We start from the raw sequence: 16,684 nt of genomic DNA, 5'->3' as shown, positions 1-16,684 counted from the left end.
CAGTGGCTAGATGTGCCAAACTTATATAGACATACCCCAGGAGGCTTGCAGCTGTAATTACTGCAAACGGTGGCTCTACAAAGTATTGACTTTGGGGGGGGGGTGAATAGTTATGCACGCTCAAGTTTTCTGTTTTTTTTGTCTTATTTCTTGTGTGTTTCACAATAAAAAATATTTAGCATCTTCAAAGTGGTAGCCATGTTGTGTAAATCAAATGATACAAACCTCCCCAAAATCCATTTTAATTCCAGGTTGGAAGGCAACAAAATAGGAAAAATGCCAAGGGGGGCGAATACTTTCGCAAGCCACTGTAGCTCAGTGTTAATAAAAAAAATGACCAAAAAATGGACTGTGTTAAAGGAAATCTTGAACCCCCCTTTAAATGAAGTAACTATATGATTGTCTATCAAATTTGATGAAAAGTAGACTTTTGTTTCTGCAGGTAAAGGGAGGTTATTGACCATGTGCAACCAGCCTCCCCTCCCTACTTTCAAAAAGAATTACCGTCCCAGAAGAAGTGTGGAAAAGTCTGATCACAGGAACTGAATTCTTCTCTTTCTTGTTGATTAAGAAAATAAAGGATACTTATTTTGCATATATGAAGAAGCAGCACCTGTAGCGGGGGGTATGGGGGTACTGGGGTCATGTCTCTGCCCCACAGTTCATTTTGGCTGCCCAAACATCCTCTTCTCTTTCTATCTTCTTTCTCTCCTTGGCCTCACTCTCTCCCCCTCTGTCTTTTTTTCCAAAAAGGTGTTGTGAAGCACATTTTATGTTGATATACATATATAAATATATATGCACACATATATTTATATATATATACATACTGTATATATACTGCATATATACACATTTTCCCTCTTGCATCTCTTTTTTTCTTTTTCTTAATTCCACAAAAAGTGTTGAATCTCAAATCCACGTGTCCTTGCCCTTTTCACTTATCCTTGTGTTGTTTAGTTCCCCAGGTACCAGGACTGAAAAAAAGAGCAAACATTTTCAGATTACATATGAATGGCGGATATTTTTCATTGACATTCAAAGAAGACAATAAGAAAACATTGTTTCTCTAGATTTTCACATCTGAGTACACTGCAGATTATCACAGTCAATGTACAGGTAACTGCCCAAATAATGGAAACACTTGATTAAATGAGGGATATTAAGTATATTGAAAGCAGGTGTTTGCACACAGGTGTGGTTCCTGAGTTATTTAAGAAATTAACATCCCATCATGCTTAGGGCCAATAAAATGCTGGGCAGGCCATTATTTTGACTACCATGGCAAGGCCCCAATCCACAGGGCAAGAGCAGGGCCGGTTTAATGCAGGGGCTTATCAGGGCTGAAGCCCCTGGGTCCAGGCCTGTGGGGGGCCCAAGAGGCAGCCTAAAAAAATCCTCAGATGGGGTGAGGAGAGGAGGTAGAGGCCCACGTGGGTAACTGGGCGGCCCTGCCTGCCTTGATTGGGGAGCTGATTAATACACATTTTAAAAATGAACTGCATAATAAATGTGACTGCTCAATTGTGTGAGTCTGTGCTCAAGCCTGTAGTTTATAAAAGAACAACAGTGAATGAAGTTTTACCACAAGCATATAAGGTATCTGCCAACATTAAGGAAACACCAACATAGGAACTCTATATCAGGTGGCGAGAAAGGAAGGCCCAGGAAAATAATTAAATATTCCAGCTACCCAATACTGTTCACTCTGCTTCTGCACGGCAAGCGGTATCGGTGCATCAAGTCTGACACCAACAGGCTTCTGAACAGCATCCACATGCCATAAGACTGCTAAATAGCTAACAGAATAGCTAACAAAATGGCTGCACAGACTACCTGAGTTGACCCTTGTTTTTGATTCTTATTTTTACACTGTCTCTATGCACACTCACAGGGCCCTACACACTACACACACTGATACTCCAACACATAAAAACACTCACTCTATCCTTTTCTCACACATACATAATATGCACATACAGTTATCCTGCCTCTACACACACCCACTAACATACAATCATCATATAACGTACGCTGCTGCTACTCTGTTAATCATATATCCTGATGCCTAGTCACCTTACCCCTAAACATATCTACCTCTGTCACTCCAGTATCCCTGTCACCTTACCCCTAAACATATCTACCTCTGTCACTCCAGTAGCCCTGTCACCTTACCCCTAAACATATCTATCTATGTCAAGCCAGTATCCCTGTCACCTTACCCCTAAACATATCTACCTCTGTCAAGCCAGTATCCCTGCACATTGTAAATATGGTACTGGAACTGACCCTGTATATAGTATGCTTACTTACTTTATCATGTTCTTCTTATTTCTTGTTTTTATAGATTGTGTGTTTTTGTTCTACCTTGATATTTTTAGTATTACATTGTTATTGTATACTGTATTGTTGGGTTTAGAGCTCACAAGAAAGACATTTCACTGCATGTGACATTAAAACCTGAAACTAAAGTGTCTTAAAAGGATGTTGCGCCACCACAAGCTGCCAGAACAGCTTCAATGCCCCTTGGCATAGATTCTACAAGTTGACCTAAACCATGCCGGGCAAATGCACCTCACACCATAACATCCCTTGTTTACTCAAGTGTTTCCTTTATTTTGGCAGTTACAGGTATGTCTACAGTCAGGAACACTGCAGTTTGGGCAGCATGCGAGACAAACATAGGCTACAGCTTGTTGCTTTGTGGCCATAGACATACAGTGCCTTCGGAAAGTATACAGACACCTTGACCATTTCCACATTTTGTTACATTACAGATTTAATCTAAAATGGATTGAAATGCATTCCAGGTGACTGGAATGAAACTTGTTGAGAGAATGCCAAGAATCAAGAATGCCAAGCTGTCATCAAGGCAAAGGGTGGCTACTTTTAATCATTTGTTAAACACTTTTTTGGTTACTACATGATTCCATGTGTTATTTCATAGTTTTGATGTCTTCACTATTATTCTACAATGTAGAAAATAGTAAAAATAAAGAAAAACCCTTGAATGAGTAGGTGTGTCCAAACCTTTGACTGACACTGTATATATAGTATATATATATATATTGGCTCCTAATAACAATCTGTGTGTCGCTTCATTGGCCTGGGCTATTGTTTGTTTGAATTCAATACCAGGTTGATCTCATTTTGTGATGTCAGAGTAGCCAATCACTTCGGTAATTTGTGTGGTATTAAAAAAGATTCAGCTAATGTCTTCTGTCATGCAAATGATGTAGAATTGCATGAAATGTGTTTTTAAGAGGCTGATTTTTTTCATACCCTGCAAAAATGATTCCCATGTGTAGAAATCCTAAAAAAAACGCTTCTGCTCAACTGTAGCCTATGCCACATGGCAAACGTTATTGGCTTTATTATAAAGGGTATTTTTCTTCAACAGTAAATTTATCACGCATCAAATTGCATCTTGGTGGACGAGGGGGGACGAGGGGAGGTGGCAAGAAAAAAAACAACGCCCAGAGGGCCTATGATTTCTTAATCCGGCCCTGGCTACGAGTGGTCACTGAATGGTTTGATGAGCATGAAAACGATGTCAACTATTAGCCATGGCCGTCTCAGTCACCAGATCTCAACCTAATTGAACACTTATGGGAGATTCTGAAACGCAGCCTGAGACGGCCTTTTCCACCGTCATCAACAAAACACCAAATGATATAATTTCTTGTGGAAGAATGGTGTCGCATCCCTCCAATAGAATTCCAGACACTTGTAGAATCTTTGCCAAGGTGCATTGAAGCTGTTCAGGCTCGTGGTGTCCAACACCCTATTAAGATACTTTATGTTGGCGTTTCCTTTATTTTGGCAGTTACATGTGTCGTATGATAAACAGTTGAACTTTTATGTCTACATCAAGTGCATAAATTCAACATAATGATGTTTTGCTTCAACAATGAATATTAAGAGGGCTAAGAATTCCTGTCAGTGTGTTGAATATTATTATGCAATTGTAAACCCTGTGCGTGAGTGTGTGCGTTCACAGCGCATGTCAGTGTTGTTTTGGGCCTACTGTACAGTATGAGACGCCATGTGAATAGTAGTGATTGTGAATAATGCATGACCAGGGTAGTTTTGTGGCCAACTCCAGACACAGTGCTTTATTTTCACAGTGTTCTGCAATCAGTGTCTTCTCCACTAATGGGGCCCAAACACTTCCAGTCAGGACGACCAACCAAATGGAGCAATTAAAAATAATATGGAGTAAAAGAGCTGCTACAGCAAGAAAGATCCCAGCAGGATTCCACCCAAACCTTTAAAAAAAACATACTAGGACTTTGGCATTTGCCTGCAGACCACTGAAATCTTACAAAAACAATTGACAGGACTGAATAAAATAAAACACAACATGTACCCTCAGCCCCCATCTTAACATTTTCCACCAGGGTTTAGGTCATTTTAACAGCCCTCAAACAGACCTATTTAACTGCACCCAATTGTACTGATTTAATCAAGTTTAAAAAGGAAACTTATTGCCTATTCCTTGTTAATGCTCAGAGTGAAAAACCTTGTAGTCCATGGCTCCAGTCTCTTAACTCCTGCCTGCCCACTGTTCACCAGGTACACACACACACACACACACACACACACACACACACACACACACACACACACACACACACACACACACACACACACACACACACACACACACACACACACAGCGAATGATAACACACACACACCGCAGTGAGCCTACTAGTATGCTTATAACCTCGATGTAGTGGCGCTTCATCATTCACAGATGTACAAATTTGTACCTACTTATCACTGTATTCTGTGGGAATGAGGAGTGAGCTATGGAGCTATGGACAGACTCTTGGAAAAAAGTTGAAATGGGGTTTGGAAACAAACTGCTGAGCAGGGTCAGGAGAAACCAAGCCAAAGCCACATTAAAGAGGCAGTATTGTAATTCAGTGGAGTTGCCTGGCTCATAGGAAAGGCCACAATGGAGGTTGCCAGTCAAAGCAGGGGGCGATGAGGGTCTGTGCCAGGGGAGTGAACTCTGGAGGGCCCCTTGCTTGTTGAGTCTATGGGGATAGAGCCTACAGTAATGACTGGAGCTGCTGTCTTCCCTGTGTCCATACAGCTGAGCTCTTAAAGAGTGCAGAGGGTAAATGCCTATACTGTAGGCTACAGGCACCATAACTTAGCAATTGACAAAAAAATGACTGCAGCATTCAACACAGTGTCCAGAGCCTTCTACTACTGGCATAATTTAATCAACAAATGTGTTAAGTTTTGGATCTCATCTATGCAATGAATTAAAATGGCCGCATGCCATTCCAGTATTTTGGAAGGGAGGGAAAATATACAATCTACCTCCGCTCTCAAGAAGCCAGTCATGATTCAATATATTTTGAGTTTACGTTATAGAAACACAATACTTGCCTCAGTGGAGCCCGGCAATTTACATTGTGAATTCCCCCCTCTCATTTAGGCATTTCTGTGGCAACCTCCTGGGTCTCTCTCTTTACAAATAAGCATAAGCTTTGCCAGACCTCTCTGCATTGGGCTCAGACTCCTTCCTCAAAACAGAACACGTCTCTCTCTTTACAATATATTGTAACAGTGATGAACTTGCTTTGCAAAGGCCCAGATTTAGGTCAATAGCAGCAGCCCGAGGCCTGGAGTCACAGAGAGCCCTGAGGTTGTGCTGACATTATGGCCAGTGGAGCTGGAGCAAACAACCAGCTGTGTCCAACTCCTCTTCATACATGGGAAAGGAAAGACACATCTTTAATGGGAGCGATATGGACATGTAGTAGTGAGACTGGAGACTGTTTGAAGATGCAGTAGTACAGGCCCTATAGTCCAACAAAGTAATGCACAGGCCGAACCAGAGCACAACACACTATCAGCAACATATTAAAGTGTGAGTCTACAGTACATCAATAAAGTAAATCCCTCAATTATTCACAGACTCCCATTGTAACAATTCATGTAACTATGAATGAAATTTGGACAACAGTGAAGGGTGGGGCTGTTGAGCAATCAGTGAAGCAGTAGTTCACTCTATGACCTCTTGGTAGAAGCCTCTCTCCCATACTACTCGTTTCTTCACAACCAATTCATGGTAAATACATTCATCCAATTGCCTGTGATATGAATGATGCATCTCAACAGTGTAACATGGCAATGAGTATACTTACTAATATAAAAACAAATGAATACAAAATGTTGAAGACATCTTAAAGTTGAAAGTAAAAGTCCTTTAGGTCCCTTAAAATGTTATGATTTAATGGTGAATTACGAGGAAATAGGAATTACATTTAGAGAACGGAGCAGGTTCCAAATATGCTGCAAAGAAAAATAGGTAGTCTTATAATTTCTCTCTTTTGTTTAGGAAAGGCGTTCACCTTTTCTTTCAGCACTCTTGTTGCATAACTTATTTAATTCACTTCATTATTTGCATATTATACACGCTTCCGAGGAACCAAAAGAACATTTTAGTGATTGGAAAGACAAGCAACCGCAGCCATTCAAGGTTAACTGTGGTGAGTGTCTCACTCCAAAAACAATATTTTGTTTCTTGCAAAATGTTTCCCCCGGTGGGGAAAGCATAGCTATGAAAATACAGAGCTAGGACAGAGCTCCACAGTTAGAGGGTAGCAGGAGAGCTCAACAGTTAGAGGGTAGCAGGAGAGCTCCACAGTTAGAGGGTAGCAGGTGAGCTCCACAGTTAGAGGGTAGCAGGAGAGCTCCACAGTTAGAGGGTAGCAGGAGAGCTACACAGTTAGAGGGTAGCAGGAGAGCTCAACAGTTAGAGGGTAGCAGGAGAGCTCAACAGTTAGAGGGTAGCAGGAGAGCTCCACAGTTAGAGGGTAGCAAGAGAGCTCCACAGTTAGAGGGTAGCAGGAGAGCTCCACAGTTAGAGGGTAGCAGGAGAGCTACCCAGTTAGAGGGTAGCAGGAGAGCTCCACAGTTAGAGGGTAGCTCCAGTTAGAGAGCTCCACAGTTAGAGGGTAGCAGGAGAGCTACCCAGTTAGAGGGTAGCAGGAGAGCTACCCAGTTAGAGGGTAGCAGGAGAGCTCCACAGTTAGAGGGTAGCAGGAGAGCTACCCAGTTAGAGGGTAGCAGGAGAGGTCCACAGTTAGAGGGTAGCAGGAGAGCTCCACAGTTAGAGGGTAGCAGGAGAGCTACCCAGTTAGAGGGTAGCAGGAGAGCTCAACAGTTAGAGGGTAGCAGGAGAGCTCAACAGTTAGAGGGTAGCAGGAGAGCTCAACAGTTAGAGGGTAGCAGGAGAGCTACCCAGTTAGAGGGTAGCAGGAGAGCTCCACAGTTAGACGGTAGCAGGAGAGCTCCACAGTTAGAGGGTAGCAGGAGAGCTACCCAGCTGTCCCCTCAACGCAGCACACCATTGTACTGAACTCACTGGCCTTACACTGAGTGTACAAAACATTAGGAACACCTGCTCTTTCCATGACATACACTAACCAGGTGAATCCAGGTGAAAGCTATGATCCCCTATTGTCACTTGTTAAATCCACTTCAATCAGTGTAGATGAAGGGGATGAGACAGGTTAAAGAAGGATTTTTAAGCCTTGAGACAAATGAGACACGATTGTGTATGTGTGCCATTCAGAGGGGAATGGTCAAGACACAATATTTAATGTAAGTGCCTTTGAATGGGGTATGGTAGTAGGTGCCAGGTCCACCGGATTGAGTGTGAAAAAAGAAAGAACTGCAACGCAGCTGGGTTTTTCATGCTCAGCTGTTTCCAGTGTGGATCAATAATGGTCCACCACCCAAAGGACATCCAGCCAACTTGACACATCTGTGGGAAGCATTGGAGTCAACATGGGCCAGTATCCCTGTGCAACGCTTTCAACACCTTGTAGAGTCCATGCCCCGATGAATTGAGGCTGTTCTGAGGGCAAAAGGGGAGGTGCAAACTCAACATTTGGAAGGTGTCCTTAATGTTTTGTACATTCTGTGTATATTATTATATTACTATGCTGCCTTTGAGGCATTATGATGTTATATTTTCAGAAAAAAAACCTTACTACTATCCAAAAGAAAATTATGCGATAATTAAAATGTAAATAGTGACACACACCACACACACACACACACACACACACACACACACACACACACACACACACACACACACACACACACACACACACACCATGCACTGGAGCAGGTTTTCAATCTAAGCCTGAGCAATCAATCCCAGCTATTTTGCGCAGTGGACGGATCACTAGAAGAATGACTAGAGCTGGATAGGCTTGACTGTTTCTTTCCCACTCCCTGAAGTCCAAGTGCATCCTGCAATTACATCATGTCTGGTTTCCCTTAGCAACCAGACAGTCCTGGACGTGACCATCCTGAATAGGCTCCTCCATCCCCTCCCCCTCCCCTCCTCTCAGTTAACTGCAATTTTTCTAACTATTGACCTTTTTCACAACTGCCACCAGTTTGACGCCAAAATATTGACAACAAATACATATTAAAATAGTGAAATAAATAAGTGTGTATAAAATATAAAAGGATATTTCATGCTGAAACCCTCATGTTAAACACCAATTGTATTCACTAAGTTGAGGGTTTATATTTAGGATAAGATTTTACAGATTTGTCATTCTATTGTTTATTTTACAATAATTTATTATTTTATATATTTTACATGTGATAAGGTCACACATAGGGCCAAAGATAATTACAGACATCTGTGATAATCTGAATTATCCAAAAGGGCCACGAGATGTCTTGTGATAAATTACAAAAAATCCTTGAAAGTGATCAGAATTATGGTAGTTTACTGGTAAACGTCAAAAGTTTCCAATAATATACCTTCCCTTTGCAACCTTAGTTACAACAAAATAAAATGTAGCCTGGGGTGTAGCATTGTCCCTGTCTTATTGGCATTACACGGTGTTGGTTACTATTGTATGTGCAGGATCCCTGTGTTCTTTCATGTTTCTCCTGGCCAGATCTGCTGACTCTGCCATTGTGCTTTAGATCTAATTCACCTCTCAAGTTACATTCCTAAACACACACACACACACGCAGGTAGGCAGGCAGGCAGGCAGGCAGGCAGGCAGGCAGGCAGGCAGGCACATGCACAAACACACCTCTCCTAGCTCAGCGGTCTCTTTCTCACTCATTCTCTCCCTCTCTCACTTTACATCATCACACGCCTCACTGAGGTGCACTTGCCCTTTTTATGGAGCAGGGAGCACTGCAATGCAGCAGCAAGCCCCAAAAGCCTCCGCTCTGCAGCCACATTGGGACATATAGAGGTACTGTGTTTAGTTGGTCTTTTAGTCTTGCAAAACAGCAAAACAGTGAGACCAACTTTAACGTTTATAGTTTTCCAAATTAAAGACTCATCTATCTCTAAATGGAAGTGACCACGAGTGTTAACCGTGAATAACTACAACCTCACTCGGAGGTAAATGTAAGCTTGAAGAAGAGAGAAATGCTTTCAGCCATGTGAATCTCTCTCACACAGGGAAAAGCCCTGTTACATCAAATGGGTTCTGGGCTGGCCGTGAACATTCAGACCCTGAGGCAGATCCTAGCTAATGCCCTCAGATCTATAATTGAACATAGACATATGGTTTTGATATCAGAGGGAGGAACAAAGCCAGGGGGGTGAGAGAGTTTACAGCTCTGAACTGCCATGAGCAACAGGAGTAGAGGCCTTTGATATGTATGACATCAGCAACGTTCTTAAATCATAGTGATAAGGAATATTCAAATGAGTATATAGATCAACAAGTGTGTGACAGAAAACAGAGATAAGTATAAGTTATCTGTGCTCTGTACCTGTGCCTGGTAGAGTCCGCCAGGGTCTCGAGGTCCAATCCCTACAAAGGGGCGGTTGGCAGGGGGCGTCCCTGGAGCTGAGTATGCTGAGAGAGAGAGAGAGAGAGAGAGAGAGAGAGAGAGAGAGAGAGAAAGAGAAAGAGAAAGAGAGAGAGAGACATTTAGAACTTCATGACTTGTTATGTAAATCACTGTAGGCATTAAGAATGGCAGATGTGTCGTGCACACCGTTATTTGAAGGGAATTGGCCTGCCTCAGTGTGTTTCCAGACAGGCAGAGTTTGCATATAGACACTAAGTCAAATTGTCATCCAAATTGTCAATTTGGAATATGCATGACTTGGTAATACTTGGCCACAATACTTACCTCAGAGCATATATCAGAACTGATTTTGATCATAACTTATCTTAGTCACATAGTAGGTCACTGATCACATCATAGTAGGTCACTGATCACATCATAGTAGGTCACTGATCACATCATAGTAGGTTACTGATCACATCATAGTAGGTCACTGATCAAATCATAGTAGGTCACTGATCACATCACAGCAGGTCACTGATCACATCATAGTAGGTCACTGATCACATCATAGTAGGTCACTGATCACATCACAGTAGGTCACTGATCACATCATAGTAGGTCACTGATCACATCACAGCAGGTCACTGATCACATCATAGTAGGTCACTGATCACATCATAGTAGGTCACTGATCACATCATAGTAGGTCACTTATCACATCATAGTAGGTCACTTATCACATCATAGTAGGTCACTGATCACATCATAGTAGGTCACGATCATATCATAGTAGGTCACTGATCACATCACAGCAGGTCACATCACAGCAGGTCACTGATCACATCATAGTAGGTCACTGATCACATCATAGTAGGTCACTGATCACATCACAGCAGGTCACTGATCACATCACAGCTGGTCACTGATCACATCATCGTAGGTCACATCACAGCAGGTCACTGATCACATCACAGCAGGTCACTGATCACATCATAGTAGGTCACTGATCACATCATAATAGGTCACTGATCACATCACAGCAGGTCACATCATAGTAGGTCACTGATCACATCACAGCAGGTCACTGATCACATCATAGTAGGTCACTGATCACATCATAGTAGGTCACTGATCACATCACAGCAGGTCACATCATAGTAGGTCACTGATCACATCATAGTAGGTCACTGATCACATCATAGCAGGTCACATCACAGCAGGTCACTGATCACATCATAGTAGGTCACTGATCACATCATAGTAGGTCACTGATCACATCACAGCAGGTCACTGATCACATCACAGCTGGTCACTGATCACATCATCGTAGGTCACATCACAGCAGGTCACTGATCACATCACAGCAGGTCACTGATCACATCATAGCAGGTCACTGATCACATCATAATAGGTCACTGATCAAACAGCAGGTCACATCATAGTAGGTCACTGATCACATCACAGCAGGTCACTGATCACATCATAGTAGGTCACTGATCACATCACAGCAGGTCACTGATCACATCATAGTAGGTCACTGATCACATCATAGTAGGTCACTGATCACATCATAGCAGGTCACATCATAGTAGGTCACTGATCACATCACAGCAGGTCACTGATCACATCACAGCAGGTCACTGATCACACTATAATAGGTCACTGATCAAATCACAGTAGGTCACTGATCACATCCACATCAGGTCACTGATCATATCACAGCAGGTCACATCACAGCAGGTCACTGATCACATCACAGAAGGTCACTGATCACATCATAGTAGGTCACTGATCACATCACAGCAGGTCACTGATCACACTATAATAGGTCACTGATCACATCACAGGTCACTGATCACATCCACATCAGGTCACTGATCACATCACAGGTCACTGATCACATCACAGAAGGTCACTGATCACATCATAGTAGGTCACTGATCACATCACAGCAGGTCACATCACAGCAGGTCACTGATCACATCACAGTAGGTCACTGATCACATCACAGTAGGTCACTGATCACATCATAGTAGATCACTGATCCCATCACAGCAGGTCACTGATCACATCACAGCAGGTCACTGATCACATCATAGTAGGTCACTGATCACATCATAGTAGGTCACTGATCACATCATAGTAGGTCACTGATCACATCATAGTAGGTCACTGATCACATCATAATAGGTCACTGATCACATCACAGCAGGTCACTGATCACATCACAGCAGGTCACTGATCACACCATAATAGGTCACTGATCACATCATAGTAGGTCATGGATCACACCATAATAGGTAACATCACAGTAGGTCACTGATCACATCATAGTAGGTCACTGATCACATCATAATAGGTCACATCTTTGGTCACTGATCTATGGACAGTTCATTTATGTCAGCATCCAACAAACTTTGTACTGTAACTTTCCAATACAGATTGACTGAATGGATCACTAATGGAAGCTGACATAGTGGAGGAACTTGCAGAGATTTCAATCAAAATCCCACATGAGGATTTATTGGTATTGTTACAGCGCCCTCACGGCAGTAGGTACGCATATTGATCTGTCCTGTGTGTCTCTTAATTAGATGATGGTGATTAATGACGGTAGGAGTAGGAGTTGTATTACAAGTCTGCAATGCCTGAATGCTTTCTCTCTCTCTCTTTATCATAAAGGATTGAGAGACAATAGCCTCACCCTTCAGGTGCTGAATCATTTATGTTTTGTTTTTTATAATCACATCCAGCACATCAGTGTGATGGGTTGAGGGCACAGGTTTTAGAAAATGACATGAATCATCCAATCAAATTAGCCATTATCTGTATAACAACCCTACACACACACACACACACACACACACACACACACACACACACACACACACACACACACACACACACACACACACACACACACACACACACACACACACACACACAAAAAAACTATAGTCACTGAAGACCTAGAGGCTGGGAGTAGCAGGCTCACCAACGGCCCACTTACTGGGTGACGTGGGGGAGTTGGCTCCCCCGTCCGAGGTGGTGGTGCTGGACTTGGAGTCGGAGGGCAGCGTCAGACGGGGCATGCCAGGGGGCGGAGGAGGCGCCAGCATCTGGGAGGAGATGTAGTGACTGGGCAACTTCACTTGACCACTGCCATTCAGCTGTGAGGGGAGAGAGGAGGGAACACGTCAGCTGTGAAGGGAGAGAGGAGGGAACACGTCAGCTGTGAAGGGAGAGAGGAGGGAACACGTCAGTTGTGAAGGGAGAGAGGAGGGAACACGTCAGCTGTGAAGGGAGAGAGGAGGGAACACGTCAGTTGTGAAGGGAGAGAGGAGGGAACACGTCAGTTGTGAAGGGAGAGAGGAGGGAACACGTCAGTTGTGAAGGGAGAGAGGAGGGAACACGTCAGTTGTGAAGGGAGAGAGGAGGGAACACGTCAGTTGTGAAGGGAGAGAGGAGGGAACACGTCAGTTGTGAAGGGAGAGAGGAGGGAACACGTCAGTTGTGAAGGGAGAGAGGAGGGAACACGTCAGTTGTGAAGGGAGAGAGGAGGGAACACGTCAGTTGTGAAGGGAGAGAGGAGGGAACACGTCAGCTGTGAAGGGAGAGAGGAGGGAACACGTCAGTTGTGAAGGGAGAGAGGAGGGAACACGTCAGTTGTGAAGGGAGAGAGGAGGGAACACGTCAGTTGTGAAGGGAGAGAGGAGGGAACACGTCAGCTCTGGGGGAGTTGGGAGGAGTGGGGGAGCATCACTGCTGTAGCACAGATGGTAGAATACTACATGCCACTGCACTGGACCTGTCTCTCTTCAACTATTTCGCACTCTCTCTCTCTCTCTCTCACATACACATGCTTTCTCTTTCCGTCAGCACTGTGTGTGTGTGAGTGTGTGTGTGTGTGTGTGAGTGAGTGTGTGTGTGTGTGTGTCACAGGAGGTTGGTGGCACCTTCATTTGGGGAGAACGGGCTTGTGGTAATGACTGGAATCAGTGAAATGGTCTCAAATACATCAAATACATGGTTTCCATGGTTTCCAGGTGTTTAATGCCATTCTATTAGCTCCGTTCCAGCCATTATTATGAGCCGTCCTCCACTCAGCAGCCTCCACTGCTGTGTGTGTGTGTATGTGGGAGTTAGGGAGGGAGAGAGGAGGGAGAGCGAGTAATGTCCAGAGCACTGCACTGCTCAGCTAGTCATCCATCCACCCCTCCATCCATGGCTGCTCTTCCCCTGGCTGGCCTGGCTTTCAGATACTCTCCCCTCTCCAGAGGAGAGGACTGCTCACTCACTGTCCTCCACAACAATGGATGAGCAAATGAGTCAGCTCCATTGTGGTGCCGTGCACTCGTCCTGTGTGACTGCCTGGCTGCAGTCGCACTGCAGCAGGGGGAATTTCAATGACTCTGCAGAAACTTGGCCGAGCAGAGCCCAGCGTGGCTGCTGCTGCTGGGGGCACTTCTGATACAAGTAAAAGTCTATCCTCTCCTCTCTCCCTGTGTCAGACTTGTGCACTCTGCCAACATCAGCATCACTGCCAGAGACGTACTGGAATTTCCTTCAGGTTCATTCCTCTAGTGCCCCCCCCCCCCCACCCCATTTCCCTCCATCCCTTCACCCTGTTCAAGTCAATACAGAAACAGTACGACAGCTCCATTGAGCAACCTGGCTTATAATTCCGGCCTATTTAAAGCAGGGAAGAGGAGTCTTTTGCATGTGGTGCTGTGGCAGGGCCTCTAAGGTCTGTGTCACATATTGGTAATGAGTGTAACCATGTCTGGTCTGGTCCCAGGATCAGCAGGGCTAGCAGGCTGAGTCTAAACAGAGCAGGAAGACTGAAGGCTTATTTTCCTCTATGTGACGGGGGATTCACCACTACTGTACTACCAGACAGCCACCACATTGAATAACGGTAATAATCGAAGAAGTTGGCTAAAACACATACAGTTATTACAATGATTTTATGGCTACAGATCTATTGATTTGTTGCCGCCTTCTGGGAGTGTTAATCAATCTGAGAGTCACGCAGGGTTGTGGCGGCTCCATCCCGCAGTCTGGAGCAGAGGGGAGGAGGAATAACAGCTACGTGAGGGAAACCTGCCGCTCTCTCAGGTTACGTCACCTACAGGAGAGTATCCCCAGTCCACTAGTAAAGACCGCGGTGGGGGAGAATATGGGAATACAATGGCATTTCATACAGTCTACAGGTCATTGGAGACAGGGTGACGACATAGGAAACATGAAGCGTGAAGGAATTAAATATCAAACAAACGATTAGGTGAATCTATAATAGCTGCTGCCTCTGAAAAAGCTAATGGTGATCCAAATAAATAAACAAACAAATTCATTTAAACAACAAATGGAAATAACACAGTTCTCTGAATAAAACACACACCCTCTGAGTGAGTGAACTTTAATTAACATTACCTCAAACTTAAGGTCTTGCCATGAAATCATGGTCCAAAGACGATGTCATACTACAGGTTCTGCTAGATGAACACATAAAACATGGTAAATTGGAGGCCAACTCTCTCTACTGGGTTCCTATCTAGTATGAGTAATGAGTAGGGGGCATAAGTTTTACTGACCAAATGACCTGACCAGGACAAACTCGGGGCCCTAGTTAGAGTTGTTAGATGGGCTGGACTCACTGGGCTGGGCTGCTGGTTGGACGGGTCACAGGCCAGGGAGACCAGGTCCTTCAGCGGGTCTTGGGAGCTGAGGTGTGGCGGGTAGCGGATGGCGGTGTGGGGGAAGTAGGAGGTGGACTGGGGCAGGATGGAGGTGGTGGGGAAGTGCAAAGACGAGGAAGGGTGCGGACTCCGAGAGATCCCTGCACAGAGAGAGAAAGAGAGAGAGAGTGAGAAACGAGAGGAATAAAGACAGAGAGAAAGAAAGAGAGAGAGAATATGTCCATAGTTGTACTTTTTCATGGTCCACAATGATGATACGCTTGAGATAAGTGACATTGATGATGTGTGCTTTTGCAAAAACAATGAAATGACTCAATCTTTCCGACTCTCCCTTGGTACAGTATCTGTTGTGTGAGCTTACGACATTTTGTATGGCAACTATTATTTATCAGGACCACGCGCTAACATAGCCAATTCGTTTTAACAGCAGCTTTAATTGTTCATGCATCATCCAGCAGACGTTTGGCTGGGGAACGCTGCCTCCTCATAGATTACTCTTCATTGTCTCCACAAACAATTACCTGTCAAAAAGTGTTAACAGGCAGTTCAGTTTTAAAAACTAAGTAATGCATTGTCTACAAGGAAGCTTGTCTTGTTCATAGCACAAAGCCTGCAGTCAGTACCTACACCAGGATGACCTCAACAGGTACAGACATTTTTTTTTAAAAAGGCTAACTTTTAGACAATATCTTAACTATGAAGAAGGGTCGATTTTCTGACGTAGGAAACATGTCTTTTCTGACGTAGGAAACATGTCTTTTCTGATGTATGAAACATGTCTTTTCTGACGTAGGAAACATGTCTTTTCTGACGTAGGAAACATGTCTTTTCTGACGTAGGAAACGTCTTTTCTGACGTAGGAAACGTCTTTTCTGACGTATGAAACGTCTTTTCTGACGCATGAAACATGTCTTTTCTGACGTATGAAACATGTCTTTTCTGATGTAGGAAACATGTCTTTTCTGACGTAGGAAACATGTCTTTTCTGATGTATGAAACGTCTTTTCTGACATATGAAACATGTCTTTTCTGACGTAGGAAACATGTCTTTTCTGACGTATGAAACATGTCTTTTCTGACGTATGAAACGTCTTTTCTGAGGTATGAAACATGTCTTTTCTGACGTAGGAAACATGTCTTTTCTGACGTAGGAAACATGTCTTTTCTGA

At 43.8% G+C, this 16,684-nt stretch overlaps 1 protein-coding gene across 7 annotated transcripts in view; it reads right to left on the bottom strand.

Annotated features, from left to right (window-relative positions):
* Positions 1-211: 211 nt before the first annotated feature.
* The window catches only part of LOC112243585 (nuclear factor I/C), a 127,335-nt gene continuing 110,862 nt past the window's right edge, over positions 212-16,684 (bottom strand). For 4 of the 7 annotated variants that reach the window (XM_042310820.1, XM_042310771.1, XM_042310894.1 and 1 more), the window contains 4 exons: positions 15,411-15,655; positions 12,812-12,986; positions 9,793-9,878; positions 212-977 (listed from right to left, as the gene is read on the bottom strand). In XM_042310820.1, the coding sequence (XP_042166754.1) occupies positions 957-977; positions 9,793-9,878; positions 12,812-12,986; positions 15,411-15,655 (527 nt within the window). In that variant the 3' untranslated portion in view covers positions 212-956. The remainder of the gene's footprint in view (positions 978-9,792; positions 9,879-12,811; positions 12,987-15,410; positions 15,656-16,684) is intronic. The other 3 variants (XM_042310737.1, XM_042310797.1, XM_042310863.1) reach the window with 3 other exon arrangements.

This window comes from Oncorhynchus tshawytscha, linkage group LG01 (assembly GCF_018296145.1).
Source record: "Oncorhynchus tshawytscha isolate Ot180627B linkage group LG01, Otsh_v2.0, whole genome shotgun sequence".
In the NCBI taxonomy this organism is placed as follows: Eukaryota; Metazoa; Chordata; class Actinopteri; order Salmoniformes; family Salmonidae; genus Oncorhynchus; species Oncorhynchus tshawytscha.
The sequence above is the reverse complement of the archived record's forward strand: the minus strand, read 5'-3'. Positions and strand labels throughout refer to the sequence as shown.